The 26,497-nt window shown below is 44.1% G+C and overlaps 1 protein-coding gene across 4 annotated transcripts in view; it reads right to left on the reverse strand.

Moving 5' to 3' along the window:
• The window catches only part of LOC126419916 (protein diaphanous), a 361,964-nt gene that overhangs the window by 80,488 nt on the left and 254,979 nt on the right, over positions 1-26,497 (reverse strand). The window contains exon 1 of one of the 4 annotated variants that reach the window (XM_050087196.1): positions 12,720-12,803. The exons of 2 other annotated variants lie outside the window; for them this stretch is intronic. In XM_050087196.1, coding sequence (XP_049943153.1) covers positions 12,720-12,746 — 27 coding nt within the window. In that variant the 5' untranslated portion in view covers positions 12,747-12,803. One more of the 4 variants, XM_050087197.1, reaches the window with a different exon arrangement.

Consider the following 26,497-nt stretch of genomic DNA (forward strand, 5'->3'; position numbering starts at 1 on the left):
TTAGACAGGACAAAAACCAGGTACTGGCATGTTCTGCAATACCATAATATTTAAACTTCAGTAGAACAGGGTTAGCTGCACAATCAAATCCTTTTGACCAATCAGATTTGAAATGGCCAATTGGTATTTTCCGTAACTTGTGTATTGAAAAATAAATGAGCGTGCTCCGTGATGAGGCCCTGCAAAGAACCACAGTGAAACTGAGCCAGACGTAGTATTTTTATTTTAAAAAGTTGCCAGAAACAATAAATAAAAAAGAAAATGCTATTCGCAAATAGAGTTAAATCCCCAAACCTTCAACTTTTGTCGTTTGCTGATTATCCCTGGAGAGTACTAACTCTGATTCTTTACTAATCTAACATAAAATATCTTAGAACCACAAATAGTTCAGTAGCAGTGCACTTTTGGTGTCTGCAGCTGTTGCATTGCATGCCAATTTTGGTACAATTCTTGTGATGAAAAATGGGAACTGAATACAACAAATCATGAGTAGATTGTTGGTAGCCTATCAAAATACTCGTTCCTATGTTTCATAAATAACGTTACTTCATATTTCATCCTATTAGATTAGAATTTAATCATATCACTAACTCTCATGCAAACTGTCAATTTTGCAACCTAACATAGACACCAGCCTATGCTAAAGATCAGTCTGTTAGCCCATCTAGTTTTCTTTCCATTCTCCACATCAGAAACAAATGTAATCAATTCACATCTTCTGCCAAATCATTAGATCCTATGATTTTCAATCGTGTATAGTGTCAACTGACTGGCTAAGACCAACATCAAGAAACTGCCAACATCAGTACGAAACCTGAACACTGTATGTGCACTTTAGCCAGTAGTTCTATTTGATGATGAAACAAGTATTATACTGAAGCCTAATGGATAAACACTTTAAAATTAATAACTGGATCTCTGCTAATGGACTGCTGATGAAATTGAATAAAACACAAAACGCGCAATTCTGAACTGCACAAGGCCTGGCCGAGTCATGAAAAATAATGCGCGAGGGTAAATCAATAAATGAAACAGAATCTTCTAAGCTACTGGGTGTTTATTTTGATAAGAATCTGAACTGGAAGTCACAAATTACAGATCTTAAATGCATAAGTTCTGCAACTTTTGTACTATAGAAAACTTGAGTTACTTATGCTATCCTCATTCCCTAACTGCTTATAACATCTCATCTAAGATAATTTTTCATTGAGGAAAACAGTCTTTATTGTTCAGAAGTGCATAATGAGGATAATATACACACTATTGAGTCTCTTGTAGATAGCTGCTTACACAGTTTGGCATAATGACAAATGCCATGCAGAACATTTATGAAATTTACTGTAAATAATCACAGTTTGAAGTCGATATATATATATATATATATATATATACCTGTCCTTTTTTCCCCCTAAAGGTAAGTCTTTCCGCTCCCGGGATTGGAATGACTCCTTACCCTCTCCCTTAAAACCCACTTCCTTTCGTCTTCCCCTCTCCTTCCCTCTGTCCTGATGAGGCAACAGTTTGTTGCGAAAGCTTGAATTTTGTGTGTATGTTTGTGTTTGTTTGTGTGTCTGTCGACCTGCCAGCACTTTCATTTGGTAAGTCACATCATCTTTGTTTTTAGATATATATATATATATATATATATATATATATATAAAAGCAGGGTGTATGTATGTAGTGCTAGATTTCTAACATAAGAGGTACTGTGACCTTCAAGGATTTTTCTTTTGGCATTTAGACTTTGACACATCGTTTTACTGCTTTTCTGAGTATTTTGAAAGTGTGAATACAACATCTGTTATAAATCCCTTGAACCAGAGACAAAAGTTCTATTGTACCATGTCTCAAATTCTACTGATCTTGATTTCTTTTCGTCAGAGGTACCAGTGAGTACCATCACAAATCAAGCACACTATGTACTCAACACAAACTGAAATCATATCTACTTGATATCAACTACGCCAAATAATTTCTCAATGTGTGCTGTGGCGTTTTTTGATAGAGATATTGAGCATAGTTAAGTACAAATCACTAAAAAAAAGCACCTTAAGACAGATGTGTAAATATGGCCTCCATGTTGTCAAATTTTTCACTGAGAAATTGTACTACAATTGCAAAACTGACTCATTTAACATCATGGCAGGGGGTTACTATTAGAATCAGTGCAATAAGCAAACAAAAAAAGCTAAACTAAACATCAGTAATTGGCTGGGTACTAAATTCAAAGGGCAGCGGAAGCCAAGGGAATAGAACTGCCTTCACTCCAGCCTTTGGCTTAACATCAGGTTTACTTCTACTACAATAATTTAAGGCATGGGGTTTTTAACAGAACAAAATTAGGTAGTTGCACCACTATGAGGATGCAAATCAGGTTTAATTCAACAAAGGCTGCAATGGTCAAGAGCGTTAGTAACTTTTGAGATTGTACATAATGAGTTAATCTTAGCCAAGGCGTCAAAGATGCCATTATCAAAACCTCAGAGTTTTAACAAGTTCGTGTAATTGGTTTATGAGCGGCTGGATGTTCCTTCTGCGATACTGCCACTGTATATGATTTCTGGCAGCGGTTGTCACGAGAATGTACAGTGGCAAGAAGACCGGGGTCCAGATGGCCACATGGCATTACCGAGAAGAAAGACCATATCTTCAGCGTATAGCTCTGGCACATAATACTGCGTCTGCAGCAGCAATTTGGGAAGCAGTTGGCACCAGTGACATAATAAACTATTACAAATCGGTTACTTCAAGGACAGCTCCAAGCCAGATGCCCTGGAGTGTGCATTCCATTGACCTCAAACCACCCCTGTTTACGACTTCAGTGGCGTCACATGAGAGCTCGTTGGAGGGCAGGGTGGGTGTCTGTTGTGTTTTCTAACAAAAGCTGATTCTGTGTCTGTGCCAGCGATGGCTGTGTGTTGGTTATAAAGAAGTCAGTTGAGGGCCAGCAAACAACCTGTGTGGGTGCTAGAACACTGTACCTACCACAGGAGCTATGGTCTAGGGTGACATTTCATATGACAACAGCAGCACTCTCGTGTTATCCCATCCAGCCTGAGTGCAAATCTGTATGTCACTCTGGTGATTCGGTCTGTTGGGCTGCCATTCATGGCCAGCATTCCAGTGGGTTTTTTCGCTCACCCGCATACTGCTGTTGCAGCCCAACATGCTCTACGGAGTGTCGACATGTTGCCTTGGCCTGATTGATCACCAGATTTGCCTCCAATTGAAGACGTATGGGACACCACTGGACGACACCACAAGTGCCATCCACAAACACCATTAATCCATCCGATTGCAACAGGCAAAGAAATCCATTCCATAAAATGACAACCAGCACCTGTACAACACAATGCATGCACGTCTGCATACTTCCACCCAACATTCTGGTGGTTACACTGATTATTAATGTTCTAGCATTTCACATTTGCAAAGCTATATCTCGCACTTACATTAACCTGTGATCTTGCAATGTTAATCATTTAATTCTGTTACCTAGACAAAAGTAATCCCGAAAATTCATTAACCTATATTAACTATTTTTTGGTGCTGCGATTTTTTCCGTCAGTGTATTTTCCCCCCAGTCTAACTATTCTTGAATCACTGAATGTTTATGATAAATTCCACCATGTAGGTCACTTAAGACTTAGCGTCTGAGTGTTGGAAAATGTGCAGCACTTGCTTATCAGCTTGACGCCTAGGAGGAATGCTTCAGCAACAATCTTTTGCCGTTCCCGAGAATGCAGAGTACTGACACTACGTCGCTAATAGTGTTAACGAGGGAAATGCTGCACAGTAACGAACAGAACTAGAGAGCTAAAGACGGGCACGTGAAGCACGTATAGTGTATACGTATTCTCCCAGCAGAGGATTTCATTCAGATTTGATGTTTCTGTAACCCAATGACATCGTGGTCGACAGAATACATAAGTCACAATAGGTTACTACCTATATGACGAATTACATATACAACTGTACATATTTTCCGTATTACATTAGACGATTTGCGGCATTCCCGTCGTAATTTCCCTAGGACAGCAGTAAAAGTGATCTTTTAGAAGGACACTGCAGGATGCACGGAAAGCATTAATAAAAAGACCCAAGAACTCTGTCGAAATATCTGCACGAATTAACCCACGACTAGCGCTATAAGGTGGATAATTATTCCGCTGTAAGCGCTATGAACGCAGCTGGTGGTTGTCTCATTAATGCTCACAAATCACTACAGCTGTTCTAAGGCTCATTTATGGAATGAATCACTGAATTACTCGTATCATCATCATCATCTTGGACAGTTTCCAGCCACTGGCTGGGTCTGTCGGGAACACAAGCCTCTCGATCGTGTTCTGTCTTTCCACCATTCCCCCTCTTCCACCTTCGTCCAGTTCTCTCCTCTTCTCGTCACACATTCCTTCACTCCCTTCATCCATCTATCTCTTGGTCTTCCTCTGGGCCTCTTCCCCTCCAGTTGCAGATCAAACATCCTCTTTGGAATTCTTCCCTCATCCATTCTCTTCATGTGTCCATACCACTGCAGTCTTGATTTTTCTATCCTGTCCTGTACTGGTTCCTCCTTTAGTCTTTCCCTCACATACACATTTCGCAATCTGTCTCGTCTTGTTACACTCAACCTGCTCCTCTGGAACTTCATTTCACTAGCCTGTATTCTACTTTTGTCGCTTTTGTGCATTACCCATGTCTCACTTCCGTATGCCAATATGGGGACAAAGTAGATTCGGTATATAATTCCCTTGGATTTCTGTGGCACCTCCTTGCTCCAAATAAGCCCCCTAAAGCATTTGTAGAACTGCCCTGCTTTTCTGCACCTTTCATTTATTTCCATTGCGTTTCCCCCTTACTTTCAATCATGCTTCCCAGGTACTTGAAGTTCTCTACCACTTGTAGTTTTTCCCCTCCACAAGTTATATCCACATTTGGCCTATTCTTCTTCCTTGTTGTGACAATTATTTCACTTTTCTTTGCAGAGAAATGCATTCCATATTGTGCTGCCGTTGCCTCCCATACATCTAACTGCTCTTGCACCTCCTTCTCGCAATTTCCCCATAACATCAGGTCATCGGCAAAAAGCACTGCTTTCATTTTATGATCTCCAATTGCATCTGATACTTGCTGTAGGATTTCATCCATAACAATAATAAACAATAAAGGCGAAAGTGCACTTCCCTGTCGCAGCCCATTTTCCAGCTTGAACCATGCAGTACGTTCCCTCCCCACTTTCACACAACTCTCACTTCCCTTATACATTTTTCTAACTTTTCGTGTTATCTCTTCATCTATCCCTTTTGCGTTCAGCACATCCCAGAGCTTGCCCCTACAGATACTGTCATACGCCTTCTCAATATCTAAAAAGGCCATGGTTAAGTCCTTCCCGTACTCATAGTGCCTTTCCTGCAGTTGCCTTACCACAAATATGAGGTCCGTTGTTGATCTTCCCGGTCTGAAACCATACTGCTCCTCCTGCTCCTCTTGCAGTCTACTTTCAATAGTGCTTCTTATTCTCTTCTCCAGGAACTTTTCATAGATTTTTCCACAGTGGCATAGCAGGGTGATTCCTCTGTAGTTCTCTCATCTCCTTTTATCCCCTTTCTTGAAGATCGGGACTATAATTCCTTTCTTCCAATCCTCAGGAATTCTGTTCTCCTTCCACACCACCCTCAGCACTCTGTATAGCCACTGGGTTCCTACTTCTGCTGCTCGTATCATATCCACTGTTACTTCATCCCAACCTGGTGCCTTGCCCCCTTTCATCCTCTTTATGGCTTCTTCCACTTCATTCCAAGTTAGATCATCAATTTCCCCACTATTATAATCGTCTGCTGCCTTAGGCTCTCCAACGCTGTTAGTTACCTGCTTGGCGGCATTCAACAGATCTTCAAAGTACTCCTTCCAAATCTTTTTGAGCTCATGCATTTCCTCCATAACTCTTCCATTATTATCCATGATCCTCAGGCACTCGCTTCTGTCGTTCCTCTTATTTCTTACAATGGTGTAAAGTACTTTTTTGTTCCCTTCACTGTCCTCTTCTAACATTCTTGTCCATTTTTCCATCCACTTCTTCTTCTCCGCCCTTACTATGGTCTGTGCCACTTTCTTGCTTTCCTTATATTTTACCCTAGCTTCCTCTGTTCGGGTCTGGAACCATTCTCTGAAGGCTTTGTTCTTTCGAAGTACTGCCTCTTTACATATGTTGTTCCACCATGTGGTTTCCTTACTTCTCCTCTTTGTGCTAGTTCTTCCGCACACAGTCTCAGCTGCCTCAACTAGAGCCCTCTTAAAATCTCCCCATTCTTCTTCCACTGTTCTCTGATCTTCCTTTGCCAGCTTCTTCCTGATCAGTGTCTGGTACTGGGTCCTCCGTTCATTCTCTTTCAGCATCCATGTCCTCAACCTTTTCTCCTGTATATCTGTTGCCCTCCTATCATTTTTCTCTCTCAGGGTGGCTACCAACAGCCGATGGTCACTGTCTAAGGCCTCAGATGGAATGACCTTAACATCTGTGAGGCTGCTCATCATCTGCCTATCCACTAGTACATAGTCTACTACTGAAGTTTGGGACCAGTCTCCACTGTACCAAGTTATTTTGTGGCTACTCCTCTTCTTGTACCAGGAATTTGCGATCGCCAGCCCATTCCTCTTGCAGAATTCCAGCAACAATTTTCCTTCTCTATTTCGGTTCCCCCAGCCTTCTGGTCCCATTATCTCCTCGAATCCTTTCCTGTCTGTGCCAACATGTGCATTGAGGTCCCCTATTATAATCTGATTACCTCCATTTAGCTGCTTTTGCATGTCATCTTCAAATTCCTCCTTCTCCTTTTTTGTACACCCCACCTGTGGGGCATATGCTTGGATGATTTCAATGCTTTTTCCTTTCACTCATACTCTGGCTTTTATCATTCGATCATTGATACCTTCCACCTCCTCCTGCAGACCCTCTCTGACCACTATTGCCACTCCATTTCTTCCCCTCTCATTCCCTATCCAGTACAGTTTACATCCTTTACTTAGTGGTTTTTCACCAACTCCTCTCCACCTAGTCTCAGCAAGTCCAAAGATGTCCAATTTCCTCCTTTCCATCATTTCTACAATTTCTTCTAACTTCCCAGTTAGAGTCCTTACGTTTAAGGTGCCCAGTCGTAAACCATCTCGTAATCCTTTTCCATTGCTTGGTCGGTTTCCTTCAAATCCGTTCCGTGATCCGAGGCATGTTCCCTTTTTAAAAGCAGTTGATTTATCCACTACTGGCTTGCTAGGCCTATCGCAGCTTCACCAGAGCCCCGTTAGCCGTCACGTTTCAGGGTTCCCATAGGGCCTTCCCAGCTACCGTAGCGGTCCTGGGGCACACGAAATCCCCGCTGTACATCGCCCCTATAGGCAGTCCCCTACTTTGTGCATCTCCCACGACTTGGACGAGGGGTTGGACTTATGGGAGAATTACTCGTATGCTGTTCATCAATTTGGAACACCTGAAGTTTGTGGAACAGAAATATTATCTTTGTGAACAAAACAATAACTTATTGGAACGTTAGCATGTTATCTGCTTTACAAATCGAAAAAGAAGGGAGGGAGGGAAGTTCGGGGTTTAATGTTCCGAAGACTACGAGAGACAGAGAGCACACTCTCGGATCGGCGACAGATATGAAAGGAAATCAGTCACATTGTTTTCAAAGGAACCGTCTTGGTCTATATAGGAAAACCGCAGCCAGGGTGTCCGGTTGGTGATTTGAACCGCCTTCCTCACGAACACGATTCCGGTGTATTACCACTACGCCGCCTCTCTCTGTGCTTTACAAATGACAAGGTGTGTTTGCCAGCACAGAAATAACTGAGATCAATGCACTTTTGAAGACGAAGCCACTAGACACGTTTGCTCAGGTTACACAGCACAAGTAACTCAAAATATACATGTCTATCCGATACAAACTAATTGCCGGCCTCCATTCACCAGTTGCGAATCTGTCAGTGCAATTTTAGTTCAGTGACTAGCCCTATGTTTTGGGGAACGAAAAATGGGCAAACATCTATTCGATCGTTGACGTTGTTTTCTCGTTCTGCGCTACAGTTACACAACTCTTTCACAATAACAATAGGCGATCTTGACGCTCCCCGCCCTATGTGAACAGAAGAGTTAAATGGACGTTAATGTACATGAAGCATAGAAGATACTGGGTCGACAGAAGCGTCCGATCCAACGCGTCAGCTTTGACCCGTGACGTAAGGTGTTGTCGTGTGTGACGTCATGACGGCGCGGAGTTTGGTTTGAGTGAGGCTGTCTCCAGTTCTGTTTTATCTTATTTTATTTACTTTTCTGATCTGTTCGTTCTATCTCGTGAGATTTTTTTAAATTTAAAAACACTTATTACTTATTTTAATTATCTGTTTCCTCGAATTTCTGTTTTAGTTTATTATATTTATTTTTCTGATCTGTTCGTTCTATCCCGTGAGTTTTTTTTTTAAAAAAAAAGACAAAAAACACTAATCAGCTACTGAAGCATCTTTATCTTCTATGGGTTGCAGGGGTTACGACCCCTGGGGAGGTGGGTGGGTATTCATGCATGGCTGTCTTCACTTACACGTTGTAGCTACGCAAGGCGTCTAAATTTGTTTGTATTTAGTTTGCCCCCCACCCAAAACACCCCATTTCCCGCGCTTGTCCCGTTAGTGTCATTAGGCTTCTTGTGGAAAGTGTGTGTGTTTGTTTTTGTTTCCGCCATATTTGTGACGTCATGGGTCAAAGCAGACGGGTCGGATCGGACGCTTCCGTATTTCCAAGATACTTCTTAAACACTGTTTTTTGGTACATTCTTTATGTATATTTAGGATAAACATATTTTGGAAGTTTTCCACATAATCACCACCAGTATCACTTTTCAAAGGGTCTGTAACTGGTTCTTTTTCTTTTTTTTCCATCGTTGAAAAACAGTACTGTACATCCAACCTCCTCGCCACCTGTAAATATATTTCCATCCAAGAATTCTCTAATCTTAGAAGAAAAGTGGAATGACTTTGTATGGAATGTACAGAGCACGATGGAAAAGCCAAAACTTCCCACCCGAAGCGGTATTACCATCTCTCACTAGCGACAATCAAGATGCGGACGGCACTGTTAACAACAGCAATCTCAACAACATTCGTATCAGTTATTTTGAATAGCGTGGCCTATTTTTTATGAACTCTTGTGGTGCTTATAAAGTTTCAACCCCCGTTACAGCCCGATTTAGGGTAGGGGAATCTCAGCGTCACCATCTACGGTTGTGGTGAACTACTGGAAGAACTATCTGCCCTGAAAGACTGAAAATTCACGCGTCCGTATTGCAAATCCCATTAACCTTCCAGACAGATTGCCAAGGACATCAGTCGCAAGAAGTGGTGGTTCAGCTGATTACAGCACCAAGAGAAAAGACTAGGTCTTTTTTCTATTCGTTAAATGCATAGTTTTCCGTGGCGTCATTCCTTATATGTGATGAAAACAACTATTCACTGTCGCTAGGGGGACTTCGTGTTACCGTTAGCACTTATTTTCTTTCTACAGTGCAGCTTCGCTTGGATACGACTTTCATTTTCACGTAAAAAATAACGATCTGAACAGACATGTGAATTCCGAAGAAGCACAACCATCCAAAGCCCTCCACCTTTTTTATAAAAATAGTCGTATACACCACCCGCAATGAAGATTGACCCGTGCTAGGAAAACGTCTAGAAAATCGTTAAACAAATGTCCGCCGAATATTCCGAGACAGAAAAATGTTCAAATGTGTGTGAAATCTTACGGAACTTAACTGCTACGGTCATCAGTCCCTAAGCTTACACACTACTTAACCTAAATTATCGTAAGGGCAAACACGCACACCCATGCCCGAGGGAGGACCAGCCGCACAGTCCATGACTGCAGCACCTAAGACCGCTCGACTAATCCCGTGCGGCTATTCCAAGACAGAAAATAACTGGCAATACATAAACATGTAGCTACGAATGTCTCTACAAATTCGTAATAATATAAAGTTTTAGCTCTCGTGTCAGCGACCTGACATAGTTCCACTGTCATCACGTACTATTCATTTTTGCGGGCAAATTATCAATGCCCGCCGACAGAGCGTTAGAATCCGTAAACCAATTACATGGTAGCCTCCAGATGTCCGAAGGGCTAACGCTTAATTAAACGCGAGTGCTCAAGAGGCGTCACGAAACATCGGAATCCTGCCCATAAGACGCGATCCGCAGCGAATGTGTTCCTCTGAAAGGCAAGGGCGTGCCGCCCCCAGAACGACCTTGTCCAATAAAGCATTGTGGTTCGGGCTAGTGATTTCTATCTTTTCGTAGGAAAGGGCATATTAAGATTCAAAGACCGTCCACAACATAACACGCGGAGCACAAGTTTGTACTGACCGAAGGCTGCGTTATTATCAATGCTATTATCTCGATACTGATCTAAAAATATTTAAGGACATCGAACACACCAATACACGATGGCCAGGCAAAAAGAGAGAGCTTCTAGAACGCGAATCCAGTGTTACTTTTCGTAGAAGAGGATGGTGGTTCTAAATGGGTCTAAAATATGCAAGTCATACAAAGCAAAACATTGTCACGTAAAATACCTTGTTAAATTACACGGAAAAAATATAAAAGCAGAGGAAGTCTGTCGTCGTCTTCTGTCAAAATCATAACAAAAAAAACTGTAGCTACTTCGTGTTTCATCAGACGTGTTTCACAAATCTTCCGGACATGAGTCAATTTCTGTTTTCCCAGCACCTCCTCCCATCCATACCAGTCAGACTGGGAACTTTTAGTGGGCGCTCATGAACCCGGAATAGTAGTATTGCAGCCGAGTGGGTTTCTTCCGGTCTAATTTGGAAAAGATAAGATTGGTGACAAGTAAAACAAGAAGCCAGCTAACATTTGGAGTAAGTAGAAGGAACAATTCAGTATACATTAAACACAAAGAAACTTACTCCTGTTTACGCTTTTGGGAAAGACACCTTCGCACTTGAAAGATCAATGCTTGAAGTTTCCGTAAAAGCTGTCTTACGCAAATTCCACTCAGTTTCTTTTTTAATTGGCTTATTGGAGACGGCAGTGGTGTATACTAGGACATAAAAGCAATCGGCTTGTTTAGTTACGGACGCCAGTGATGTGGAAAGATAATGTTGTTGTTGCTTTTTGTTGTTGTTATCGTTGTTGTATGGGATATATGACAAACCGCTAGAGCTCTTATTATGCAGTCATGTATGCAAACCTGGCGTCAAACCGAAGGACAGGTTGAGTACTGGTGTTCTTTATTAGGCAATATCCTACTGGAGATGGTATGCCCTTGCCGTCTTACCCAGCCAGTATTGAAAATTGACCTCGATGCAAATTAGCATTTCTGATATGAAAAAATAATCGCAGAGGTGGAAAAGGCGGCAAGTGTAAAAAAAAAATCTGGAACCGAATGGCTTTGGGAGTTGTAGTCTGGCAGTTACACTCTGAGCCACACCACACAATCACTGTAAATTAAAATACACCAAAACTAACAAAATTAGGGAAAATGCTAATGGCAGAAGTGCACAAAACAATGTAGTCTAAGGAGCTGTAATATAAAATAGGTTGCATGGTAAGAAACAGTTTTATGACTAAGCGAAGTGTTCTTCCACAGTACAATGTACAAAAGGTGAGAAATGAACAGAAGATTGCCAGGTTACAAATATCGGGGTCCAAATTACAGTTCTCTAAGCCCAGTGCACGATAGAGGTGAATAAATACAAGTAGTGAAGAATACGATACAACCCGTCAGCTTTGCCTAGTTAAGATACAACCGTCAGCTTTGTCTAGTTATGCTATCAATAAATCAACTACCCATCAGCACTATGAGGACTACGTCATACACTCAAGCGTATTTTTAAGTGACGAAGTATGGGGATCCCAACAGATACTATAGGCGTTGGGCGCGGACTATGACAATGTCTTCAAACAACTGGAAAGTATCGGACAATAGTGTTACATAGAGCTTTTCCTAGTGGTGGGAAGGCGACGACGAAGTGAACGTAACAACTGATACTACAAACTGAATTTAAAAAGTTGTGATACATTTGCTGGCTCTGCCAACTACAACCAAACTATGTATGATCTTTCAACCTAATGTTACAAATCAGTCCATCTTACAACTTCCATTTAAAAAAACAAATAAAAAAGTGCCGACAATGACGCCCCTAATCAAAGCAGAACGGCAATATAGTGAATTTCACTACATGACACTAAACAATTGGGTTGATACTTACGTTCCGTACAGACCAACACTTAGATGGTTACTAACAATCCAAACATCACAAACATGAGAAGAAAACAAAAACGAAACTGAAGAATGGATTTCCGCCAGGCCACTTCTATTGCGGTAATCTGGAGACCGTCGATCGGTCGGTCGTTAAAGAACACACAAACACGCTGTGCCACCAATGCCAACACTTGACGCTGAATGTACTGCATTCCAAGTTAGCAACATCTTACAGTCGCGCCAGCATCTCATCTACAATGAAAACAAAACACCTCACTACACCGCCGCCTGCTCTGGGGCAGATCGCATCCTCACCATCAGATCCATTCCGAAAGCACTGCTCGCAAATGGCGGGACAATCGGTTGTTCACTCCACTGAAGGGAAAGAAGACTGCCCGTGGCGGAGGTACACTGATCACGGACGCTCAGCGGGGATGCGACAGTGTGGGATTACCTGGAAGATGCTACTCAGGTAATACATTCTCGCACTCGCTTGCGCGGCCGGGCGAACACTGAGGTGCGAAGCCGCTGCCGCGGCGGCGTCCTCCAGTAGACTTGGTCAAGGTGGCCACGTGACTCACGTTGACATCAGCGCGTTATTTTACTGGCTGAAGTCAAGGCGCGCCGCCAGGGGCGCACAGCTGCGCTGCACCCACGCCGAGCCAAAGCAACGGCCCCTGCAGTGCCTGGCTTCGGCCTCAAGCGTTCGTTACCGGAGTTGGCGCGCACTACTACTAGTGTCCGGACTGCAACACAGTTTCAGTGCCGGCTATCACCGATGACTCGCGACTGTAGTTTACCCTTCTACTACCTACACTTGCATGTATGTTACCCTAGTTTGTCCACGAAGCTGCCGCACTTGTTAAGTCAATAGACTATGGTCAGGAGGGAGTGCATTTCAAATCACCGTCCTACTACGTTCACTCTCCGCCGGTAGACAAAAATCACATAGTGGTAACAGCCAGATCACGCCCCATCGCCTTGTTCATCTTCTACCAACGACTACAATGCTTATGCGGATTCAAATGTCCTTCCCCCTCCCCCTCTCCACGACCCGCGCCAGAATGATTCCTTAATGGAGAGGGCAACGGATTAACGCCGATTCACTGGGCTTGGGATGAGGGGTTATGCAAGTAATATACAAATACCAAATAACAGAAATGTCCAATTGGCAATTATCAAATGAACTGAAAGCTTCCGACCTTAGCTTAGTCGGTACGAGCACTGCCAACTTTAGGAAAGGTTCCAGGTTCTAGTCCCGGTCCGACACGAAGTTTTAATCCACTAAGAAGTTTGAAAACAGCGTGCACTCTACATCAGATTGAAAGATGCAGTCTAGAATCACATAAACTGCTGGCATTGAAAATTGAATTATAATGCTCCAAAAACGGTATACAAAATAAACATTTTTTCTCTTATACAATGAATGTGTGTGTGTAGCTTCTTGGTGACTCAATTGGGTTCTATCCTCAGTCAAAACTTGGATTTTTATCTGTCGCTTCCTTCAACTCCGACGATGTTTGTTGATGTGAAAAATGTCGAGTTGCACCGAGGTTTGGAGCGGGGGAGAGAGAGAGAGAGAGAGAGAGAGAGAGAGAGAGAGAGAGAGAGAGAGAGAGAGAGACAGAAAGAGAGAGAGAGGTGGGGGGGGGGACGGAGGGGGGATTAAGAGAGGAGAGGACGAAGAGGATGGAGTATTGTAACGAGAGATGTGCAATTTATTAAGAGTTTACAAAAAATGTTTAACAAACTCCAGTAGGAGATGCTAGCGTACATACGTTGTACATCGCTTATAGGCATGCTGTGAAAATACCGAAAACGTGAACCCGAGACCTACACAAGTGGTGCAAGTAGAGGAATCTGGACTTATACGGAAGCCTATCGACACTAGTTTCTTTCACGCATAATCTGTAAATAGTAAAGACAGACCTGTATAGGAGATATCTACGTGTGATTCAGTACAATTTCCCGAAGAGAAGGATCCTACAGAGCACACTTCGGATGCTGTACATCAACTTCCCGACAGCGTTGTTCACCCCTCGTAAGTACTGCAGGGAAACAATATTCCAAATTATCAGCCAAGCTTGCTCAGACCCCTCTAGCACTCAGTGTCGCTATTAAAACCATACTGCCGTAAGAACCGGTCTACTTCTCATTATAGATTCATTACCCCTTCGTTTCACTTTTGTACAAACCATTTCGGTGACTGCTGACAAATGGTATACGATTACCTCCTTTTCATCACTATTTTGTGCATGCGTAACGTTATTCACGTAGAAGTAAACGCCATAAACTAGTTTTTTTTATATTCTTATTCGAATTTGTGCCTCACTTTGTAGCAGGCAGTCCAGTGGAAAGAGAGCCGCTCTGTGCGGCTCCGAAACAGTGGACTGGCTGCAGTGTAGTCGTGAATCTTCTCCATTGTATCCTGCGGTCAACCACATCCGTCGCGCGGTCGAGCGCGGCTGTTCCGCGTCTGCACTTGTTTTTCGGACGTGTTGAGGGCAACCCAGCGTAAATAACTCTCTGCTCAGACAGTCCCGTTCGCAGAATCGTCCGGAGTACACTCATCAACACCGTCACAGTTTTAAGCTGACATACGGAAATTTGGCACAGGGTAAAAGAATTAATTCCAGCAACATTCCTCAGGCTGCGCGTAAGCCACACTCCACGCTCCATCCTTTCTCTTGCAGTTACCTCAGAGTTTTGTGACGCGCAACCTTGTAGAGTTTAGAGGGGGGAAGAGGGTGGGAGGACTGCGACAAGTTCTGCGGCATGGCATAATTGCTAGCACATTGCCCGCGAAAGGCAGGGATCCACGTCCGCAGCACGGTCTGGTACGCAGGTTTAACTTAACTAATGTGACCAACACTGCATACACACGGCAGAGAGTAAAACAATTAAATCTCATCAATAAACGTGTGTTAGCACTGTATCGTTGTTTTCCCTAACTGTAAGACTCACTGTTCACGAATGGAAGGGGCAAGAGTAGAAAATGACCGGAAGTATTCTCCGCCAAACATCCTACGGTGTCTCGTAGAGGATAGATGTAGAGGAAGACTGAACACTGACAAAAGAGAAAAAAAATATAGCTTAAAGTAATGTAATAAAGCCGAATGAATGCATGAAATACTACGTGTTAAATTCATTGTTTTCGAACTATTATAGCACGAGAATAATTTCGGCATATTTTGCACCGAAAAGTATATCTAGTCATATTGACACAAAGACAAGAAGGCTACCTTGTTCTGAATACTTCGATTGCCTATTGTTTTGTGGAATTATCTTTCGGTGCACTGTTATAAATAAATAAAAACGAATACGTTTTGAACATGGTTGTGATCAGCAACCGTAATTAATTACGATGTCACAAATTTCCAGCCAACCGGTTGCAAATGGAATTTAAAATTCTTTAACTAGTTTTCAACGCCAACTAGGGGCGCCTTCTTCAGAAGAAACTGTTACCTTACATGTGGTTAAAAGGAAATTTGAGAAAAATCGCTCTAGTCAAAATACTAAAACCACAATTAAAACATTTTCCACCTGAATACATAACAGGTATAGTCAAAATTTTAAAACAATATATAAATATGCCACTAAGGCAGTACAGTGGTATGGGACATAAGTCTGAGTTAATTACGGAAACAACAATAACTGGTTTCTAAAATAAACTCATCCACCAGGAATGTATTTCCACTTTTGATTCGCGCTATGGCAAGTATTTTAAAGGTTGGCCACATTTGATCACATTGAAATTACGGTTGACTCTCGATAATTCGAAGTTCGATGGACCTCAGGAAAAGTTTGAATAACTGAGAGTTCGATTCAACGTAAGCGTGACTGATCACGGAGGAATCAAGACAAAGTCGAAGCAAATAAAGCTAAAAAATACTATTGTAATTTCAGTAATATTCACATGTCTTTACAAACAAACAACTTAGATAAAAAAGTTCATTTTTTACTTTTGATTAATTTTTTATGTTTGAAACGAAGAAGTACATACAAATTTATGAAAATCTATAACAAAATTTAAATTTTTTTACGAATAAATAAATGAACTTTTTCTGCTTCACTAAAGCGCAACGTGCTTTGTCTAACCCATTTTCTGTTGTGACCAATGCCAAAATACACTACCAGGCAAAAGAAGCGTCTAGAAGGAAAGGGGGAGGGGCGAAATTTTGTGGGTTGAGAGAGTATGTGACGTTATTTCAGTTCTCACAAAATCGGCTCAAATTCACACAGATCCTGGCAGTATGAGCCAACTCATCAGTACTACGCTGAACCCATTCTGGCCAGGATGTATGAATTGATTCGACTCTGAAGTGTGTCATCAAGCCGTTGTATCCTCCTCTGAGGAAATCTGTCCCACAACTGCTGTAAATGATCCTTGACAACCTGGATACTGGCGTTGATACAGAGATGACGTCCAAGTTAGTCATGCACACGTTCTATGAGGGCACCACGATACTGTCGCATGAGACGTAACCCATGAGGACGCACGACGTCCGCGATGTACCGTTCTGCCATCTGAGTTCCCTCAGCCACAATCAGCCTTGATCTCAAGTCATATCCGATGGCTCTGCGCCCCATGACGCCAGGAGTAACACCGCTGTGCCTCTCCAAAACACTGGAAGGCTCTTCCCAAGGTCGCCGCCATACTGGTCGACGATGGTCACCCGGGGTAGTGCAGAAACGCACTTCACAGCTGAAAACAATGATCCCTGTTCGCGGCACCACTGCAAACACAGCAGTTTGTGTTGTGTTAAATACAGCACATGCATGAGACAGCAATCCCCTAGTCCGGCTGCTACAAGTCTCCGGCCAATGGTGCGGTATATCACTGAATGTTGCAGGGAGTCTGTTACTTGTCTGCCGATGGCAGTCGCTGATGTGAAGGGGTTAATCACACGTGATCGACAGGAGCCTTGACAACGAGTATGTCTGGACAAGCATACTCATTTTCGTGCAGCCCAACATCGGGCCACTTTTACATCCGAATGCCCCACAAATCTACACATCCGAATGCCCCACAAATCTACAAATTTAACGGTTCGACTAGTCGGCCAAATGGGCACCTAGACTGAGGCCTATTTCAAACTGTCAGGTACTGATAAGGCTGTCTTATACGAGTATGCAGTATCTGTGTGTCCTTCAATGCGATCACTCAACATCTGACGCTGTTCAGGCCCCCTACATGCCGCACCAGGCCTGACAACAGTAAACATGAACAACACTAATGCACTCTGTTAGCCGTCCTACTTGTCACTCTGACCAACAACATACCCGCCCATGGTGTGTACATGTATAAAATTACATTGCCATCCCACCAAGTGTACTACGTGCTTCACGTTTTTTGCTGGCAGTGTACATCATCCTTTCGTTACGTTCTAAGGGTGTACAAGCGCAACGTTTCCAATGACGATTATGCCTCTTTTCAGATGCAATCAATCCTCCACTTCCCCCTCCTCGCTTTTCTTCTTCTCCTTCAAAACGTTGTTGACAGCGTGGATGGCGGAATCCCAGTAGTTTTGCTACAACATTGCTTTTCACTCCAGATTCCACGGCCGCAATATCCTGTGTCTTTCTTTGCAAGAGTAAAATACTAGGACTCATTTAAGATAATTTTTACAACTGATTCACGTACTGCAGTAGGTCATGCACTGCTGAATAAACAACGATGTGTCGTGAAGAGCTGAGTGACGAAAGAAATAAACAACTGACGAAACAGTTCGAATTACTGCGTGTTAGACAGCCGCCTACTTCGGATTTTAAGCCACGTCTGTAATGACTATCGCTTCAATTTATCGAGTGTACCAAAACACACAATCTCTTCGAATTATTGATTTATTTATTATTATTTCGCCCCCGGGAGATCAGGCAACTATACTGCCGGCCATTAAAATTGCTACACCACGAAGATGAAGTACTACAGACGCGAAATTTAACCGACAGGAAGAAGATGCTGTGATATGCAAACGATTAGCTTTTCAGAGCATTCACACAACGTTGGCGCCTGTGGCGACACCTACAACGTGCTGACATGAGGAAAGTTTCCAACCGATTTCTCATACACAAACAGCAGTTGACCGGCGTTGCCTGGTGAAACGTTGTTGTGATGCCTCGTGTAAGGAGGAGAAATGCGTACCATCACGTTTCCAACTTTGATAAAGGTCGGATTGTAGCCTATCCCGATTGCGGTTTATCGTATCGCGACATTTCTGCTCTCGTTGGTCGAGATCCAATGACTGTTAGCAGAATATGAAATCGTGGGTCCAGGAGGGCAATACGGACCGCCGTGCTGGATCTCAACGGCCTCGTATCACTAGCAGACGATATGACAGGCATCTTATCCGCATGGCTGTAACGGACCGTGCAGCCACGTCTAGATCCCTGAGTCAACAGATGGGGACGTTTGCAAGACAACAACCATCTGCACGAAAAGTTCGACGACATTTGCAGCTGCATGGACTATCAGCTCGGAGACCATGGCTGCGGTTACCCTTGATGCTGCTTCACAGACAGGAGCGCCTGCGATGGTGTACTCAACGACGAACCTGGGTGCACGAATGGCAAAACGTCATTTTTTTCGGATGAGTCCACGTTCTGTTTACAGCATCATGATGGTCGCATCCGTGTTTGGCGACATCGCGGTGAACGCACATTGGAAGCGTGTATTCGTCATCGCCATGCTGGCGTATCACCCGGCGTGATGGTATGGGGTGCCATTGGTTACACGTCTCGGTCACCTCTTGTTCGCATTGACGGCACTTTGAATAGTGGACGTTACATTTCATATGTGTTACGACCCGTGGCTCTACCCTTCATTTGATCCCTGCGAAACCCTACATTTCAGCAGGATACTGCATGATCGCATGTTGCAGGTCCTGTACGGGCCTTTCTGGATACAGAAAATGTTCGACTGGTACCCTGGCCAGCACATTCTCCAGATCTCTCACCAACTGAAAACGTCTGGTCAATGGTGGCCGAGCAACTGGCTCGTCACAATACGCCAGTCACTACTCTTGATGAACTGTGGTATCGTGTTGGAGCTGCATGGGCAGCTGTACGTGTACACGCCATCCAAGCTCTGTTTGACTCAATGCCCAGGCGTATCAAGGCCGTTATTACGGCCAGAGGGGGTTGTTATGGGTAGTGATTTGTCAGGATCTATGGACCCAAATTGCGTGAAAATGTAATCACATGTCAGTTCTAGTATAATATATTTGTCCAATGAATACCCGTTTATCATCTGCATTTATTCTTGATGTAGCAATTTTAATGGCCAGTAGTGTACTTGGATTTATTGAGGAATTCGATTTATCGAGGTTCCAAGCAGCAAGAGTCGACTGTACTTACAGTTCTAGTTTTCTGTTATTTTTTATTAATGGGAGCACGTGTAGTGTGTCTCGGAATCACGCAGATCGTTCTCTGTAGCATTGCTACAGTGGATAATAAAGAATGTGCCAATTTTCCGGTACCAGTTGATACGTTCGGCCTGTCCCGATAGTTGCCAGAAAGTCACTGCGACTGCAGACGTGAGCATTACATGCACAGCACACGCTACGACTCGTCTGTCTGGTTTCCCCAGGCCTAGCGGCGGCGGCAGCAGATGCTGGGATGCCCATGTACGGAATAGCTTTCACTATCGGCCGAGGCCTGCAAGACCCAGTAAGGCAGCTGCGGCACATCCCGCGGTAGAAACTGAGAGTGCTACACACGGGCACATTCACTCACCATGCGCATTCCTCCTCCTTCGCCCTACGTAACGTCTTCAGCTAACAACACATAATTAAGCCACTAGGCTTCTAAGATGCACGCCGTCATTCATACCCCATAACAAAACACTCTGCCCTGGAGAGAACGTCATGATTTACCGTCAAGAGCTGCCGATAAAATTTCTTTGTTGAACAACCAACCCCACATCAACGCATCATCATCAGGTTCTAGAAGATTTACCATACTAGGAGATATACGAGGAGCGTTCGGAAACGATTTAAAATAGTATTGTGTGTACCTTATTTATTAATGAACATGAATCAATGTACATGCAATGTGAATCAATGTACATGGAATCTATAGTCTCCACGTTAATACACCGGTCTACCTTCCTGGCCACTTCATTAATGCGCCACAGAACCACTGTTTGGAGGTACTACGCACCCACTCGTGGACAGCTGCCTGCAATTATTCGTTGCAGACAAACGTCTTAGCTCGCAGCGTGTCCTTGATGTTATCGAATAAGGCAGAATAAGATGGAGCGAAATCCGGTGAATATGGATGGTGTGGCACAACGACGTCAACTACCCCACGACGACTACAGCAGTCCACTTCACCCCTCCGCCGCCCCCCACCGAACCCAGGGTTATTGTGCGGTTTGGCCCCCGGTGGACCATCCAGGGAACGTCTCGCACCAGACGAGTGTAAGGCCTATGTTTGCGAGGTTGAGTAATGGTGGTGTACGCGTACATGGAGAACTTGTTTGCGCACAATCTCCGACATGGTGTAGCTGAGGCGGAATAAGGGGACCAGCCCGCATTTGCCGAGGCAGATGGAAAACCGCCTAAAAACCATCCACAGACTGTACGGCTCACCGGACCTCGACACAAATCCGCCGGGCGGATTCGCGCCGGGGACCGACGCTCCTTCCCGCCCGGAAAGCCGTGCGTTAGACCGCACGTCCAACCGGGCGGGCTATTACCCCCTTTCGACCATTTTCCCTGCCGCCTTTGATGAATGCTGCGTTAAGTCGCACACTATGTGGTCAAAACTGTCCGGACACCCCCAAAAACATACTTTTTTTATAATTGGTGAATTGTACTGCAACCTACTGTCACGAACTCCATATCAGCGACCTCAGTATTCATTAGACATCGTGAGAGAGCAGAATGGGGCGCTCCGCGGAACTCACGGACTTCGAAAGTGGTCAGGTGATTGGGTGTCACTTGTGTAGGTCCACTGCTTCCGGTGTGTTAGTGAAGTGGAAATGTGAAGGAACACGTACAGCCGTCCGGAGTGGCCGAGCGGTTCTAGGCGCAACAGTCTGGAACCGCACGACCGATACGGTCGCAGGTTCGAATCCTGCCTCGGGCATGGATGTGTGTGATGTCCTTAGGTTAGTTAGGTTTAAGTAGTTCTAAGTTCTAGGGGACTGATGACCTCAGAAGTTAATTCCCATAGTTCTCAGAGCCATTTGAACCATTTTTGACACGTACAGCACAAAAGCGTACAGGCCGACCTCGTCTGTTGACTGACAGGGACCGCCAACTGTTGAAGAGGGTCGTAATGTGTAATAGGCAGCCATCTATCCAGACCATCACACAGGAATTCCAAACTGTAAGTACTATGGCAGTTAGGCGGTAGGTGAGAAAACTTGTATTTCATGGTCAAGAGGCTGCTCATTAAACCACACATCATGCCGGCGTAAGGAGCGTAAACATTGGACGATTTAACAGTGGAAAAACGTTGTATGGCACACTATGTGGCGATTCGATGGCAGGGTGTGGGTATGGAGAATGCCCGGTGAACGTTATCTGCCAGCGTGTGTCGTGCCAACAGTAAAATTCGGAGGGTTGGGTTAGGTTATTTGGGGGAAGAGACCAAACTGCGAGGTCATCGGCCTCATCGGATTAGGGAAGGACGGGGATGGAAGTCGGCCGTGACCTTGCACAGGAACCGTCCCGGCATTTGCCTGGAGCGAATTAAGGAAATAACGGAAAACCTAAATCAGGATGGCTGGACGCGGAAGTGAACCGTCGTCCTCGCCACCTCGCTCGGTAAAATCGGAGGCGGTTATGTTGTGGTGTGGTCGTGTTTTTCATAGAGGGGGCTTGCAAATCCCTTGTTGTTTTTAGTGGCACTATCACAGCACAGCCCTACATTGATGTTTTAGCACCTTCTTGCTTCCCACTGTTGAAGAGCAATTCCATGATGGCGATTGCATCTTTCAACACGATAGAGCACCTTTTCATAATGCACGGCCTGTTGCGGAGTGGTTACACGACAATAACATCTCTGTAATGGACTGGCCTGCACAGAGTCCTGACCTGAATCCTATAGAACACCTTTGGGATGTTGTGGAACGCCGACTTCGTGCCAGGCCTCACCGACCGACATCGATACCTGTCCTCAGTGTAGCACTTCGTGAAGAATGGACTGCCATTGCCCAAGAAACCTTCAAACAGCTGATTGAACGTATGGCTGCGAGAGTGGAAGCTGTCATCACGTCTAAGGGTGCGCCAACACCATATCAAATTCCAGCATTACCGACGGAGGGCGCCACGAACTTGGAAGTCTTTTCAGCCAGGTGTCCGGATACTTTGATTACATAGGGTAGAAGGGTGTGACAGTACACCCCTTGTGGACACAACCTCATTGTTCCGGGGAGACAGTAATGATGACGGACGACCAGTTCTCACATCCTTGCGTGCAGACTCCCTTCCACTAGCAAACGCAGCGATCAAGTTGTATGCAGTGTTTTGTGCAGCATCTTCTTGACCAAGACACCGCAGTTCAACGGTTATGAATATCTGTTGTTTTGACTCATTCCCTCCACAAAAACAATGCGGTCTGTATTTGTTCATAGTAGTCGCCTTTAATCTTGTCCATAACTTTCTCTCTACTTAACAGCATACAAGCGATTTCCTTTCACTATACGAGTACACAATGTTTGCAACTGCCATCTAGCGTATGTGTAGTGTACTAGAACCAATTCATATTCCTACGAAAGGACGTGCCCTTAGTTTGAGCGGTATTTCTAAAACACTGCAATTGTAAATCACTTCCTTAGCCCCTCACTATTCTCAAAGTGTTCAAATGGCTCTGAGCACTATGGGACTTAACTGCTGTGGTCATCAGTCGCCTAGAACTTAGCACTACTTAAAGCTAACTAACCTAATGACGTCACACACCTCCATGCCCGAGGCAGGATTCGAACCCGCGACCATAGCGGTGGCGCGGCTCCAGACTGTAGCGCCTAGAGCCGCTCGGCCACCCCAGCCGCCCTCAAACTGTTATATAAATTGCCAAACATTCCGTATGTTATGACTTAAGAGCGACGCATTCCTGAACTTTACTATTTTACGTCAATGATTTTATATCACCTAGTGTGATGATTATGTTTTATGAGCTTGATGATAGTCCGCGAACCGAAACTGGTTATTCAGTATAAAAAGAAATTTATCTGCAGCTCTTGGCGGTAAATCATGACGCTCTTCAAATATTTGCGAGCTGTCTGACACCACCTTATTAAAATATATTGTTCAGGAGCGATCTAAAATAGGGACCTTTTCCATTCATGTCCCCCCCCCCCCCTTTCCTTCCTTCGCCAACAGTATTCTCTCCAGCTGCTATAATTTCAGGTGAAAAATAACATTTGTGGATATCTGGAAAAATCGACGACAAATGTAAACACCATTGGAGAATGGGGGTTCGGTCTAGACTTTCTTTAGTAAAATAGTCACCTCACTCTGCCTTTTAATTCAGAACCATGACCAGTGTTACTCCAAGAAAGCCCTTCAATAATTCTGATGGAACTTCTTCCGTGAGTGTTCTGTACTTTCCCTATTGTGATCACAGTTTTGCGAATAAGGCTGTCCGTAAAAAAAAGAGCTGGAAATATTACTTGCCGAACTTTTTGACGAAGTGTGAATTCCTGTTGCCAAATAGAGTATGTGAAACTGCTGTATGTAAATGGAAGGTTTATCGTGGTGGTTATCGTATCAGATTACACATTATCGCCAATTTCTCTTTCTTCGCTGATTTCAGATTTACTGTGATTTAATACCACTTCGCAGAGGAAGATATTCTTCTTGTTCGTTCCCATGAAGAAACTCTCATTCATTCTCAGTATCTTGCAATGGCCACTTGGCAATATCGTCACTTTATGCTGCTTCTCCCTCCTACCTTCAAACAAGCATCAGCGTCAATATAACACTATCGCTTCCAAACCCGCTCCGTAGTCGGACTGTGCATGAAACCCATGTGAGCACCGAAGACTCAGCTACTTGAGTCACCGGCATTCTGTCTGCGTTGGAGGGTTTTGAAATGACTGCTTAAATTGTTTGTGGGATGCTTGATTTTGTAGGTCACTTTTTGAGTTATTGTGTAAGAAGTGTGTGTTGTGAGGCTGACTGGAATTTGTTAAAATGTATTTCCTGTACGTCGAAATTTAGTACTAGAATTTGTTTGAAACGACTGTAGTTTTGCGTTTTGATCTTGTTTCACCTGTGGTTGAGACGACAGCAAAAGGGGATGACTGGGTTTTTTTCCGCGGAATTTGGTGGCCCTATTATTAATGATTGGTGTAAATTTTTGCATGTTAAGGTCACGGGTATTTGGCACGTGCCGAGGCTCGTTCATTATTATGCAGAAAATGTGACACTGAAGTCCTTGGACTTTCTCCAGATGCGTGTCCCATGGCACACTTCAAACTTCCGATCCACAGATCTTACAGAGTCGTCATTTGATGTTGGCCGTATACCACGACCCTAGTGCACCATTATCGCTGTACTTTATTACAAGTTAATCCTCTACCAATTTCGAGGCCACAACATTATACCGTGCACTTGCCATCTTGGGTTATTTGGCGCTTTGGTGTTCGCACACATCTAAGCATGTACTGTTCTTGATAGACTGAGGCGACAAACTGTTATACACTGAGGCGACAAAAGTCTTGGGAACTTCCTAATATCGTGTCGAACCTCCCTTTTGCCCGGAGTAGAGCAGCAACTCGACGTGGCACGGACTCAACAAGTCGTTAGAAGTCCTCTATAGAAATATTGAGCCATGCTGCTTCCATAGCCGTCCACAATTGGGCAAGTATTGTCGCTGTAGGATTATGTGCACTTAGTGTCCTCTCGATTATGTCCCATAAATGTATGATAGGATTCATGTCTGGCGATCTGGATGGCCAAATCATTCGCTGGAATTGCCCAGTAGCCATTTCCAGTCAATGATCGGTTCAGCTGGACCAGAGAACCCAGTCCATTCCATGTAAAAACAGCCCACACTGTTATAGAACCACGACCAGCTTGCACAGTGCCTTGTTGACAAACTGGACCCATGGCTTCGTGGGATCTGCGCCACATTGGAACCCTACAATCAGCTCTTACCAAATGAAATCAGATCTTATCTGATCTGGCCACGATTTCCAGTCAGTCGTCTGCTGCCGTAGCCCATTAAAGCCAACTCTCGCCGCACCTTCTTAACGGATACGTTCGTCGTACGCCCCACATTGATTTCTGTGGTTATCTCACGCAGTACTGCTTGTCTGTTAGCACTGACACAACTACGCAAACGCCGCTGCCAAGTGAAGGCTGCCGGCCACTGCGTTGTCCGTGGTGAGAGATAATACCTGAAATTTTGCATTCTCGGCACACTCTTGACACTGTGCATCTCGGAATATTGAATTCCCCAATGATTTCCGAAATGTAATGTCCCATGCGTTTACCTCCAACTACCATTCCGCGTACGAAGTCTGTTAATTACCGTCGTGCAACCGTAATAACGTCGGAAATCTTTTCACCCGAACAGAAATGACAGCTCCGCTAATGTACTGCCCTTTTATACTTTGTGTTCGCTATACTACCGTCACATGTACATGTGCATATCGCTACCCCATGACTTTTGTCACTTCAGTGTATAGAGCAGACAGGTTGCGCTATCTGATGATCCGAGTTGTTACTCTGTGAAGAAACGCGATGGACTGCCTGCGACACCACATCCAATGCAAAATTCAGTATCTCACATAGTGTCTGAGAACAGAGTGAAAAAGGCTGAGTTGATTCGTGGTGTAACGCTATTGACAGCTCAAATGTGAGCCACTGCCTTTTATGTTCAGCAGGAAAGATGAAAATCCTGCACTAACTCAGTGAGATGACCCAGTAGATGAGAGATATGACGCATATTTTCAGTCGTTATGCTGTATCACTTGCAGTGAAAAACAGTGTGTTTACTTCAGCAGCAGGAAGTAAGGGAGACTGGTGTTTACCTTTCCGTTAACGACGAGACTTAAGAGACGTAGCAAGCACAAGCTCGGACTGAGGAAGGGTGGAGATGAAAATCGGGGGAACTTTTTCCAAGGAACCATGGTGTCACTGCCTTACAAGATTTAGGGAAATCACGAAAAACCTAAATAAGGGATGGCCGGTGGAAGATATGAACCGCCGTCATTCTTATTATGTTTCAAGAACCAACTTAAAGCGAAATATCTAGGAATATACAGCAACCCCTTAC

Source organism: Schistocerca serialis, chromosome 9 (genome assembly GCF_023864345.2).
Source record: "Schistocerca serialis cubense isolate TAMUIC-IGC-003099 chromosome 9, iqSchSeri2.2, whole genome shotgun sequence".
Taxonomy (NCBI): Eukaryota; Metazoa; Arthropoda; class Insecta; order Orthoptera; family Acrididae; genus Schistocerca; species Schistocerca serialis.